General features: G+C 40.2%; 2 protein-coding genes across 2 annotated transcripts in view; both read left to right on the top strand.

Annotated features, from left to right (window-relative positions):
* The first annotated feature begins 667 nt into the window (after positions 1-667).
* Positions 668-4,011, top strand: selenos (selenoprotein S). The gene is made up of 6 exons (XM_047580305.1): positions 668-946; positions 1,239-1,367; positions 2,507-2,613; positions 2,707-2,793; positions 3,037-3,109; positions 3,380-4,011. The coding sequence occupies exons 1-6, from the start codon at positions 835-837 to the stop codon at positions 3,457-3,459; spliced, it is 588 nt and encodes a 195-aa protein (XP_047436261.1). The 5' UTR covers positions 668-834; the 3' UTR covers positions 3,460-4,011.
* A 3,961-nt stretch (positions 4,012-7,972) lies between these two features.
* chsy1 (chondroitin sulfate synthase 1) overlaps positions 7,973-13,036 on the top strand; it is a 43,599-nt gene continuing 38,535 nt past the window's right edge. The window contains exon 1 of the mRNA XM_047581318.1: positions 7,973-8,745. Coding sequence (XP_047437274.1) covers positions 8,435-8,745 — 311 coding nt within the window. The 5' untranslated portion in view covers positions 7,973-8,434. The remainder of the gene's footprint in view (positions 8,746-13,036) is intronic.

The following is a 13,036-nucleotide window of genomic DNA, read 5'->3' on the forward strand; positions in this document are numbered from 1 at the left end:
GTAAACATCAAGTCGCATGACAGTCAGCAGTGTCCATAAGTAAATGTAGGTATACTATCCATATTAATATTACCCAAAAGTGGGTATGTGACCAAAACAAACAGCCGTATTGACATTTTAAATAAAAGAAATCAAAAAAGTGCAGTTCGAGCCTAACCTTGACTAGAAAAAGATTTGGAACTTTTTTGCCAGATATATGATAAATAATAAGGTCAAAGAAGTATCTTTTAAAACAATTCACTGATTTTTTTCCCCCTCAAGATTAAAAAAAGATACAGATGTAAGCTGCTCTTTCTGGCAAGGACAGGAAGATGTTTTTCATTTAGTCCGTCTTGCCCTTATACTTATGGCATATGTACGAATGTCGATACACTAATCAAAAATCGCTCTTCTTCATCTTTGGAAATGATTGTAACTATTACACATTCCACTAATGTGAAAGCCACAGTTGAATTTATGTGCTCTTTTCAATGCTCATCGAAAAGATACTTTGAAATATTGTCTCAGATGTATGTCGCCCCCTGATGGTTGTCATTACACTGGATTGTACAGTACTTCTTAATAAAGTTTATTTAAAAAAAAGGGGGGAATAGGTCTACTACGCGTGAAGGGGCGTGGCTTCTATGGCGTCGCTACGTATGTTTGTACGTATGTGCGTCTTGCAGCCACCACGTCATCCCAATGATCTGCATTTTAGCTTGCCAGGTCTAGCGACGATTGAGACATCGGAGAGAGTTTCCACAAAGACAACTGAACTTACAAAGTCGGCCCCGTCTGCCCGTCTGCTTGGTACACGGCAGTAGCCTTCAGCAGACGACGTCTATTATCTTATTTATGGATGAAATGGATGACGTAGAGATCGAAGACGTCAATGACGACGGCTCGCCTTTTCGGGTGGAGAGAGCTCCCATAAAAAACCAAGATCTGACTTCCCTAATCATAACTGGTAATTTGACAAAATCACAACGTATTGATGGTTAGATGAACTTAACGTTATTCCTGATTGAACTGAGCAATGTCTCTAAGGTTGCACGGCAGTAGGAAAATGGCTTTGTACTGTTACGAACGTATCTGTTTCTGGTGTAGCTTGTCTTCTTTTTTTTTTTTCGTTGTGAAATTATGAATTCTTTGTTTCCGTCCCAATTTCGGGTGTGAATTGTGAAACCTCATTGTCGAGCTACGTAGCGGCTACTTCGTGTGATGTCTTCCTTCCTGTGTTTTGTCATGCACCCCTCCAGTGGGAGAGTTGGTGTCCCAGTACGGCTGGTACGTGCTGGTCCTGACTGGGATCGTCTACCTGCTCGTTCAGTACCTGAGCAAGAGGAGATCCAGCCAGAGCTCCAACAGCCCGAGCCCTCACACACAAGGTCAGCGCCCCCCCCCGCGGGTTTAGGTTCCCAAAACACAAGTTGGATCAGCAACATGTGTCACATTGAGCTCCATATCATAGAAAAAAAAACAAAACATTACAGTCTCTTTAACATAGTCATTTTCACTAAAGCTACATGACGTTACAGCTGTTTACAACCCTAGGATTCTAGTTATGTGTGAGTTCATAAGCAGTTATATTTATCTAAAGTAAAAGGGCAACTTAACATAACGATATTTATATATGTATATAGCCTACCTCCCTGCCTTGTTGACTTACTTATGTTTATATCAGTACCACCCAAAATTTCCGTATGTCCTCACATAATGACAATAAATGATTATTAAGATAGATAGATGTACTGTATTGTTTCCAAAATTGTTAGGTGACACCAGCATCACTGATAATACAAAAATGTTACGGTATAAAAATAGAATTATATAAAAATATGATAAAATAAAATGGTGGTATACACAATATACACACCAGAGGAAATAAGGGGAAAGAATTATGCACAGCACAGAAGACCTGTGTGAATATGTTGTTATGTTATTTCCAGAAAAGTATGTATTTCTTTCAGATACAAATGAATACAATAACAAAGACAATTTAGATTAGATTTAAAATACTAATACTACAAAAATATTGGAAAAAGTAAAAAAAATTATAAAATAAAATATATATTGTTTTTGTTTTTTATTGCAGCAGTGGTAAAGTGTAAACGTTTAAATGTGTACTGCACAAGGTTTTTAGAATAGATGGATAAGACGTGAAAGTGTCTGTAAGAGTAAGATGACTCATCCACTAAACTTCAAAATCCCTGTGCACTTGTAAACTACATTTAACTGTATTAATTACAGAGCAGCATGATGGTTAAAAATCAAACATGTTATCAGATTTTCTTATTACTCAGCCAGGTTAATGAAAATTTAATTGATACATTTCTTACTGAGGCCACTGTCCTATTGTCCTATATTAGACTCAACTATTTCATATGTGAGGATTTACACAATGAGCAGTACACATGCCAAAGATATTCACTTCAGATGTTATTAATGAAACGGTCATTAATATTCTATCTGTGCACTGCAAAAACCAAGCTTTCATTTGACCAGGATTTTAATATTTGATATCAAGATGCCGTGTTGGTGGAAAAGAGACACCAGGCACTGGAGGCAGCCCGGAGAAAAATGCAAGAGGAGCTTGATGCGCAGGCAGCCATCTTTAAAGAGAAACAGAAACAGGTGCGACAGTTAAATGGAAACATTTAAAAGAATGTTGGTAGTTTCTCTACGAGCTAAACAGAATATTTAATGTGTTTGTTAAATGTCTGACAGCAAGAAGAAGAGAAGAGGAGACAGAAGATAGAGATATGGGAGAGTATGCAGCAGGGGAAGAGTTATAAAGGAACAAAACTCTCTCAGGTGAGTTTAAAGTTCGGCCATCTGTATTGTTGTCACTTTTGTGGACACATTAGTGTAACTTTTTAAACAGAGGAGCATACATTGTACTCAGAAATCATGTCCACACTAGCTTTTTCCATATCATTTCAAATTTAGCATCTGCTCTCAGATGACTTCTTGAGTCTTAAACTGTGATTTGATTGTGAACACTGACCGGGTGTAACTGCCAGGGTACTGTAACGTCTGATTAACATGTCACTACAGACCACAGAAGAGGCAAGTTCATCAGCAACAGATCTGAAACCAAAGACAAGCAAGAGGCCTCTTCGTGATGATGGTATGTACTTCACTGGAAATGATGTGGATCAGTTGACACTGTGGACTATGTGACCAAAGCAAGTAAAGCTCCCCCTGGTGGCTGGCTTCAGTATAGGTCATCTAGAGGAGGTTAAGGAAATACCTGAGAAGTTTTTACTGCCTGTTTTGTTGCTGGTTTAGTCATGGCTCTTTGTTATCTCTCTCATCTGATGCTTCTGTGTGTCAGCAGTGTTTGAACGATGTGACCTGTTCCAGATGTCTGCAGCCTTTTCTTCTGCTTGTCTTTCAGGCTACAGTCCCTTGTCAGGTCAGGGAGGAGGCTCCTGCTCCTGGAGACCCGGCAGGAGAGGGCCATCATCTGGTGGATGAGGCTAAAGAAGGTTGGAGACTCTGGTCTGCATGACCTCTGACCTCTGACCGCCTGACGTGCACACTGACTGATTGAACCCAGCTGACAATGCAACAAGGCTCATACCTCAATTACATTTCTTGCTTCAAACCTGTGCTCCCTTACTGTTAGTTCCTCAACTGCACACGCCACCTGTCCGATTTTATTTTTCTCTACTTTAATTTACTTTCTCATCTCTCTGTGCTCTGCACTTAAAAAATGTTATCTTCAGTCATGCTGTTAAGAGGTAAACGCATTGTGCATTTGAAAGCTTGTCATGAAGCCATTCCTGTAAATGGTCTACAACCAGTAGGTTTGGCTGATGAATTTCACAGTCGGTGTGTTTTTCTTATATGTTTCAGTGTGATTATCAGCGTGTGGCACTATAGCTTTAGAGTTTACATTACTGCAAAAGTTTTCGCTGGTGGACAATGTTTAATTACAGGAAATGATTCTGAACATTCTGATTATAATGTAAAGAGGTCCTGTCTATTGTTATGCACATTTTTATGCAATAAAGATAGTCACCAGGAGTTTCAATTTGTCCAACTGGATCAGGATGGTGTGAAGGTGCAACATGTTTACCTGGAACTAGGACCGGCTTGTTCTGGAGTCTCCGTGTTGAGATTGTGCTCTGGCAAAGGTCTGCTGGGCCAATCAAATCATTTGGGTAGGCTTCATGTGAGGACGGACAGAAGAGTAACAGCAACGTAGTCATACGTGTGAACTCAGGCTCATGGAGTTGAATATATTTACAACACAATGAGTCTAAATGGTTGTCGGACCATCCAATTGTGTGCAGAGTTTTTGAAACACACCCAATAATGAAATCCAAATGGTGTGTTACCAGACTCGTATTCTGTTAACAGCACAAGGTGTTGACCTGGCCTCAAATTCACTAGATCCCAAACTGATCAAGTATCTGTGGGATGATCCACAGAGGCCCCTCCCCTCAAAGACCCTCGTTATCTATGTTGTGTGATTTGTAGTCATGCATTAATGCTGCTAAATGTCCTCAGAACTACTTTATTGATCCCAGGGGGAAAGAGAAATGGGTAAGAGGACTCTCTACAAGCACCACTTCTGCTTAGGGGCACTATGGGGAAATAACGTTCAGCTTCCAGTCTAACATGCGACAATGACAGTTTGAACTGAGTTGGAGAGATATCTTAAAGTGCAATGTCACTGAGGTCTGCTGTGTCCTGGCTTTTTTAAAAAAAAACTCCATCCTACAGAGTACAGCTTCTCAACTTACTTCCTTATAAGAAATGAAAGTAGGCCTGCTTGTCATGTTGAACTATGTCTTTGTATTCACTAAAGTTAGTTTGCTAGTCTACCGGTCTGCGGCACTTGTTACTTTTAGACTCCTAGAATTAATTTTTAACTTGTCATATCAAATTTGTTCTTCTATTGAGAAACACACAGCTCCATGTTTATGACTGGTCATCTGGTGCCAGCGCTGTCCTTTTGTATGTGAACACACCCGTATTTACAGTTGATTGGGAAGTCGATAAGATCGATTGTGGTTGTTAGACCTGCAGAAGCCGGGTAACAAACGCATATCCTGGGTATGGTGACCTTGCTTCATGGTACGGATGTTCAATATCTCAGGAACTTTACTGTCAACATTTTGTGAAGAAAAGCAGATGTTTGTGCCCAAACTCAGATTAGAGAACGTCTCTTCAGTGAGGAGTTGAATGGCAGGTAATGTGCTGTGTTTTGGCAGGATAGTCAAGAGTCACTAAAGGTGTGGTATGATTCTTCCGTCATTTAAAGAGAAAGAGAACCGTTTAATTTCATGTGTGTTTCAGCCACCATGTTAATTGTTATTTTCTACTCCATGCCCAGCACAGGCCCACATAGTTGCAGACCTGAGGGATTACTATACCTGTACTCACAGATTATGGGGTTACAATGCATAACCATCGTTGTGGTGTAATGATTCTGTTCTATTGTTACCAAAATTGTCTGGTATTTTCCAGGCAAATGCACTATGCCAGCAAACTTATAGTCTTGTTTTCAGTCCCTATTTCAGTGAAAACAAAAGCCAACTAGCATGTCTGTGGTTCTCAGTTCCCATCTCTTTCTTTTTTTTTTTTTTTTTTTAGCTTCAGCAAATGTTTCTTAAACAGGAATAAAAGAGTGTATTTCTTTGTATCTGTACTGAACAGATGATTAATTTGCATTTGGAGTTCTGGTGAGTGTTTCTGGCAGCAGAACAGTGAGTTTTTTCTTTTTTCTTTTTTAAATGTTATTATTTTTGTGGCACAGATCACTACACAATACTTGTTGCTGGTTAAGGGCATCACAAAAAAGAAAATCTATATCATTACAAATTAGACTTTTAAGTGCAAGTGCAAGCAAGTAGTAAGCAGAAAAGTGAGACTTCCTGTATAGGAACGATACAGATAACACTGTATAATATTCATCTTGATTCTGCTCTGATTATAACCCACAACCCGTCACACTCAGCTGCCTCACAACAGCCCAGGTGATGGAGATAACTCACCCTTTTTGCTTTGTAGCCTTTGAGGCTTCCACACTTTACAGTCCTCTCGTAAACCCCGCATTTCCTCTGAGTTAACTTTGAACAGGCTTGTGTGTACCTGATGATTTGTCAACTCACGCTTAGTTTCTCCTTGCTTTGTTTTGGGCTTCACAGTTCAAAGCATTTTAAAGTGAACGCCTTGATTTTTTTTTAGTCTTTCAAGTTAGGTGAAATGAAAGCGGTATGAAACAAGCATATGAAGGTTTAACTATTAACTGCTCAGTAAATATACTGTGTATATTATAATGTAATTATGTAACTTTCTTATAGAAATTGTATTTCTGGCGCAAGTCTCACGTCTCTTTATTGTATAGCCATTAACAAATCCTATCATTTGTTACAAATAAACTGATATGGACTGATAAGTACGTCAATGAAACCTGGGCCGCAAAAGCCTTTAGTTCCTATTGCCACCAACAGTATAAATGCGTGTAAAGCAGTCGAGGAAGCAATTTACTTTGTCCAAAAGCCGGCGCCACAATGATGAAGGGCCAGTGCTGCCAGTTTTAGTGACGTATTGCAGAATTAAAGCCTCAAACCTTTTACAGAACTGTGCATTTTACATGTTTGCATTCTTATTCCATATTCATTCTGCAAAAGAACAATGAGGCTTAACATTAATTGAGTCACATTGGACTATAAAAGAGTGCTGCAACAAATGGAGCGACCCATCAGTAGGCAATCCGGGAACATACTCAAACACAATAATAAATTAGATCATTTAAATCCCCTTAAGATCTGTGCCACTTTAGACTGGTGAGGCCTTAAATACAAAAAGGTGAATAAAATTTGCTCAAGACATAAGTATACGTTTTGAACGCATCTTTGCATCCTTCCATCCTTCCATCCTTCCAGGTGTTTAAACCTTGAATTAGAAGAAGGTCGAAGTGCTTCCATATCCTCAAGGGGTCAAGAAGAACAAATAAACTATATGGTGAGTGTCTTGACACGTTTGGATGTACTTTACATACACCCTACTAGTCTGTGATCAATTACAAAGTATTTAGTTGCAGTGAGATCACCTTATTAGTTTTAAATAATAAATAATAATAAAATAGTAATAACAATAGTACAGTAGTAGTAGTAAAAACTAGTCTATAACCAACAAGTAATAATTCGTTTCTTCACCAGACAGCGGCTAGTTGCAGTACATCATGATAACCACACAGGGGAGCTCGACATCACAGAGTTGACATGCTGCGTTTGTGGCCGTTGTCTCTCTTTTTTCTTTTTTTTTTGTCATGCATTGCATCACGTAGCACAAAAAAGTTCATGTTAGGTAAATTCCACATAAAGTAACGAAATAGTCAATTAGTAACATTACAGAATAAAATATATAAATAAAAATGTTTTTATTACATGCGTTTAGTGAAAATCACAATAGTGAAATAATTATTTGTCGTGCTTGCAAGTAAAAGCACATTTTCAAGAAGAACTACAGATATATAACTGCTGAGTTTACAAAGTTAACAACTTTTTTTTTTTACTGGATTTATATTTAAAGATTTAGGATGAGCAGCCACCTTTAAGTTACAGATAACAAAAACAAACAAACAGAATTTGGGAATAACAATTTAATTCATTTGGCAAAATAATTTGTACACAAATGCCAATTTCTAAAAACCACCCATCTATTTAATGCATATCTAAATGGGATAATATACAAGATATATAAAAAGTTGTAAAATGCAGAAAGCCCACATTTATATAGACTACCTCAATTCTTGACTGTCCACTTGTGTGTATGTGCGTTTTAATTTTGTTTTTGTTGTTTTGTTAATTGTACTCATGTTAATATACCTCTGATACGCTGCTCATTTATTTATTTCTTATATAATAATTAATTCTGTATAAAGCTGCCCTTTTTGAATTGTAGAATAAAATTGTATGTAAAAAGATATGTAATGAGTTTCCTATAACACGTGAACGCATCATGAGCCCTCTACGGAAATGCCGTTGGGTCAAACTTAGTGTTAAACCCTTCGCAATCGACGATCTTCGGCAGTCAGTCAGACATTCTTCCAATGGTGAGATAATGGCGAGAATGGGGCCGCTATTCAAGGCGAAGAAAAAACCTGCGGCATCTGTAGATCGGCGTTGAGTGAGCCCCAGGCCGATAGCGGGGGGACGGCTTGGTGGTCAGAGGGAGCGGCGACAGAGGACGGTTCAGGTGGCCGCTTCAAGGAGACTGCTGCGATGCTACGTAGGCATCTGGAAGAAAAGGGCTTTTCTACCATGAGAGAGTGTGTGTGAGCCCGGTTCTCTGGAGACAGGAGCTCGAGCGACCAGATTTTTTTGTTGTTGTTTTTATTTTTACTTTTTTTAGTTCATTGGTTTGCTTTTACAGACAGACGCAGATTTTTTTGGACTCAGCGAGGATACACAGCGAGCTGGCGAAGTTTTGGGGAATGGCAGGTCGAAGTCGAAGAGCATGGTTTAGTGTTCTGCTGGGACTGGTTGTCGGGTTCACGCTGGCTTCCAGACTCATTTTACCCAAGGCGACCGAGTTGAAGAGAGCTGGACAAAAACGAAAAGCAAACCCCGCCGGCTGTGGGTTGAACACGGGTCTCAGAGAGGAATACGGCAGAGTATTATGGCCACCGCAAGTTAACGGTTCACCGGCGACCGAGAAGCCTGGCTCCAGGTCCAGTAATTTCCTCTTCGTTGGTGTCATGACTGCCCAGAAGTACCTGACCAGCCGAGCCGTGGCGGCACATAGGTACGTGATGAGGAAGGCTCATTTTCCTACAAATGACTCATTTGGCTTTTCTCTTAATGAAGCTAACGGTTCACCAGCCTCAGCTGAGCACCTCGGCGCTTCAACGTAGCGCTTTTAGAAGCTCACGTTAACGACACGGGTCGATAAAAAATGCACACGCATATATATACATATACATGTATTACGGTGTGCAGGCCTTTCTTTATATGGTGTGTTTTAGGTAGCTAGCTAGCAGCAGTATTCTTTCTAAGCTTTTGTCACTGGTCCACTCTGATTGCCACCCTCCAGCCCACTGTGTTTTCTTGTTTGCCTTTATATTCAAAAAGGAATTTACAAGAAAATGCAAAAATATACCAAATTACAGTGTGAAATGTGTCGTGTATGTACGGTTTTACAGAAATTGCCGGACTGGTTCTGTACTAATTAGGCAGCTAACTGCTGTGTATGGACTGTAAAATTCACATGCAGCCCCTTTAACATGCCTTTTAACCTCTTATGCCTCCTTGAATAGCTTTAAGGCATCTAGAAATGATCTCATTCCACTCTGTCGATTAGGACCTGATATCCAATTTCTGTGTAATTTATATTACTGCACATTATTTCTTCAGTGACTAATGTTTTATCATAGAAAATGTCCAAGCAAGTTCTGACAATTTTTTTTTATTAGTTATTTTATCCTGAAAGACAAACTCATGTTTTAGTCATGGATTCAACTCTCTTACCATCCCTATGTGACCTCAGTAGGCGTTTAAAGCTGGCAAATAGAAGTTGTCACATCTGTGTTTTTTTTCCCTTTTTTTTTGGATATATTTGGACAAGCAAAAATGTGATCTTCTGTGTCTGAACATAGAAGTAACATCATAGTATTGTCCGTAGCTAGTGTTGCAGCTTCCGAGGCCAAGGTTGTATTTACTTTTTCCACAGAAGAATATTAAATCTGTTGATATACATCAATCAGCCACACCGTTACAACCACTGACAGGAGAAGTAAATAACATTGACCAACTTTTGGACCTGGCAGTCATGTGCATGTTACTTAGACATGTACCACCCGCCTAGACCAGATAAGACACCCACACTATATAGCAATGACACTCCTCGATGACAGTTGCCATCCCCACCAGGATGCAGCCTGACACACACACACACACACACACACACACACACACACTCACACACACTCACACACAGAGTTTAGGAACAATTCAAAAAACATAAAGAACAGAACAAGGTGTTGACCAGGCTTTCAAATTCACTAGATCCTAAACTGATCCCCCCCCCCCCCCCCCTCCACTCAATCCATAGAACCCACTAACAACATTCTGTTACCAGACACCACAGGACACCCTCAGAAGGCTCATGTCCATCTTCTAATGAGTCACAACCTTTTTGGAGGCACAAGAGTGGCCTACACAATATTTGGAATGTGGTCCTAATGTTATGCCTGATCAGTGTGACTGTAGGCCTTTTGGCATTACTCTTTCCGACACTGGAATGCTGAAACATTTGAAATCCTTCAGTTGCAAGATGTTCTTTGGTTTCTTGTATACCCTGCACTGTTCTCTTCAACCCCCCTCCCCCAGCGTTTCAAGGCTTAGACTAGGCCATTCAGAAACCCTGCGTTTCTATATTTTAAGCCACTCCTTGGTGGATTTGCTGTGTGTTTATTGTCATTATCCTGTTGAAAGGTGAACTGCCGGTTCACCTGATGCGTTCAGATAGTTGGCCTTATGTTATCTTCAAGCAATCTCTTGATGTGGTTGCATAATTCATTGTTGAAAAAATAACTGTAACCTGCTTAGTCCCTGAGGCAGAGAAGCAAACCCAAACCATAATATTGTCACTGTCATACTTCACAGATGAGGTTCTTCTCCTGAAGAGGCATGTCTTCTGTTACTTTAGACAAAACTATTCTCTAAAAAAGAATTCCTATTCTCACTTTTGCAGTTGTTGGACAGTTTCTTTCCCAGGCTTACTTTTGTATCAAATCATCACTTCTTGGGCTGATCATTGCTGGGGCAACCTATTCTGGACAAAATGGCATCTGAAATCTGCACCAAATGTTTGATTTTCCTACAGTGAAAATGATGTATTTCAAAGAAAAGAAATCTTTTTTTCTGAAGGCAGGAGGTATATGATGACAGGATGACACTGTACACGTCAGTAGCAAGGAGAACTCAAAACCTACATGTCACGTTTAATTAAAACGTAATCTAACTATAACACGTTACAGAGGTTTTGATACTGGAAAATCTGGGACACATTTATCACGTTCTCTACAGAAGTTTTCATATTGGCTCAATCAACAGATACACCAATACATGTGGGATTCAAGATTCAAGTGGTTTTATTGTACAAGTACTGTATACATAATATAATACATACATAATATAACGGCAATTATAGTTGCGCTACAAATACTGCTACTGATAGATACTGTACAGGCTAAGTATCCTAAGTAATCCCGTACCTATACTTAGGTACAGGATTTAACCAGAGTGAACATACATATATTTATATACACACACATACTCACTGGGCATTATGTTTGCTAGAATGGGTACTGATGACAGTGCAGTTCCGGTTTCCACAGATGTATGTGGAGCAAAATACCAAGAACACAGTACAATTTTATTTATTACTGTACAGTGTTTGTCGTACAAGTGTCCATCTCAGCTGAAAATGCCTCGTACAAAGTTTGGGGGTTCGTGGTTGCATGCGAGTGTGAGTATGCTCTCAGTGCCATTTACTGGAGGCTTTCCTGGTGCACCTGGCCCTAGATGATGGAAGAAGATGTCCTGAAATGCGGTGGAGACACCCATGATCTTCTCTGCTGTGTACACCACTCTCTGCAGTGTCCTCTGATCAGAAACTGCGCAGCTTCCAAACCAGACAGTGAGGTTTAAGGAGAGGTGGTTGGACTTGCAAAAACTTTCTAGGTGTTTCACCTCCTCTCTGTATTGTGACCAGGCCAATTACAGTTTTGTAATCTGCAAACTTTATCCTGTAGTTGGAGCTGGATCTTTTAGCGCAGAAGGTGAGTCAGCAGGGCGAACAATGGTGGTGATGGAAGTCAGGGGTACTGCATCATCTATAGATCTATCAGAGTGAACTGAAAGGAGTCCAGAGTTGGTGGGAGAGAGTCTTTAATGTGCTGTGCAAAGCACTTCATCACAATTGGGGTCAGTGCTACAGGACGGTAGTGATTCCGGCACGTTGCAGAAGACCTCCTTGGCAATGGTTGTTGAAGATGTCCGTGAAGACCTCTTTCAGTCACACAGTCTTTTAATACCCTCAGGAATGTTGTCTGGTCCAGCAGCCCTGTGGGGATTGATCATGGACAGGGTTTTCTGCGCATTAGCTGAGGAAAGAGAGGGAGGAGTCAGAAACTGTCACAAACTTGTGGTGGTGGTTTGTAGTGGTTTGTGATGCGCTGGATTCTCCTCCACAGGCGTCATGTCTCTCTGGTTTTGCTGACGTGGTTTTCAGTTTTCATCTCTCAGTGAAAATAAAGACACAGCAGTCCTTCATGTCACGCTGGATGGTTCTCCAGTCTGATGTCGTCCAGTTTATTGTCTAGGGATTGTATGTTTGGGATGGCTGGGATCGGTGGTCTGGATGGGTTAGCCTTTAGTCCAGTCTGAAGGCCTCAAAAACCACAGATCTCATGGGAGGCGGAGAATACACTGCATTCTGCCATCTTGGTATAGTATTGGAGATGTTGTAAAATACAGTGTATACATCGGTTGTCCTTTACAAATGTACAAAAGGTGTAGAAAAGGTGTTTAGCTGGAGGATTTGATCCCAGCAACAGCCCAAGAGTGTGACCAGTATTACAATGGCCTTTTAAAAACTTTGGCTAACCATTTAACATTCCCATGCCCAATGGCAAATATTGGGGTGTAGAGAGAAGTCGTTATTCTCAGAAAACCATTTTTTAAAGGCTAAACCTCCTTCCAAGGCCAACCATGGCTTTTCTAGTGGTATGGTATCCTAGTTTCACAGATTTCTCTGGCCTGTATATGACAAAAAGTCAGTCAGCTATAGATGTGGTTGTTTATTCTGTTAAAACTAGATGGCATTAAACATTCTTTTATTCCCACCGGATTCATGTGTATGTGCCGTAGTTGATAGATTCATGTGGGTTGTGTCAGAAGTGAAGAACTAGTCAGGTCACCTGTTCTCTCATCTCCCTTCATCCTATGGTCCTTTTGGTTTTAATTGCACACTTCAGTTTCAGCATCACTAACAGCTTGAAGGAGTATTTCACCATCTTGAGCACCATTTTCCA

Source organism: Mugil cephalus, chromosome 3 (genome assembly GCF_022458985.1).
Source record: "Mugil cephalus isolate CIBA_MC_2020 chromosome 3, CIBA_Mcephalus_1.1, whole genome shotgun sequence".
In the NCBI taxonomy this organism is placed as follows: domain Eukaryota; kingdom Metazoa; phylum Chordata; class Actinopteri; order Mugiliformes; family Mugilidae; genus Mugil; species Mugil cephalus.

Bases quoted from the DNA above. Each gene is read 5' to 3' on its own strand.
- selenos (XM_047580305.1), top strand. From the start codon at position 835: ATGGATGAAATGGATGACGTAGAGATCGAAGACGTCAATGACGACGGC. The intron at 1,368-2,506 runs GTCAGCGCCCCC...TTTGATATCAAG, and splicing joins CCCGAGCCCTCACACACAAG to ATGCCGTGTTGGTGGAAAAG. The intron at 2,614-2,706 runs GTGCGACAGTTA...AATGTCTGACAG, and splicing joins TTAAAGAGAAACAGAAACAG to CAAGAAGAAGAGAAGAGGAG.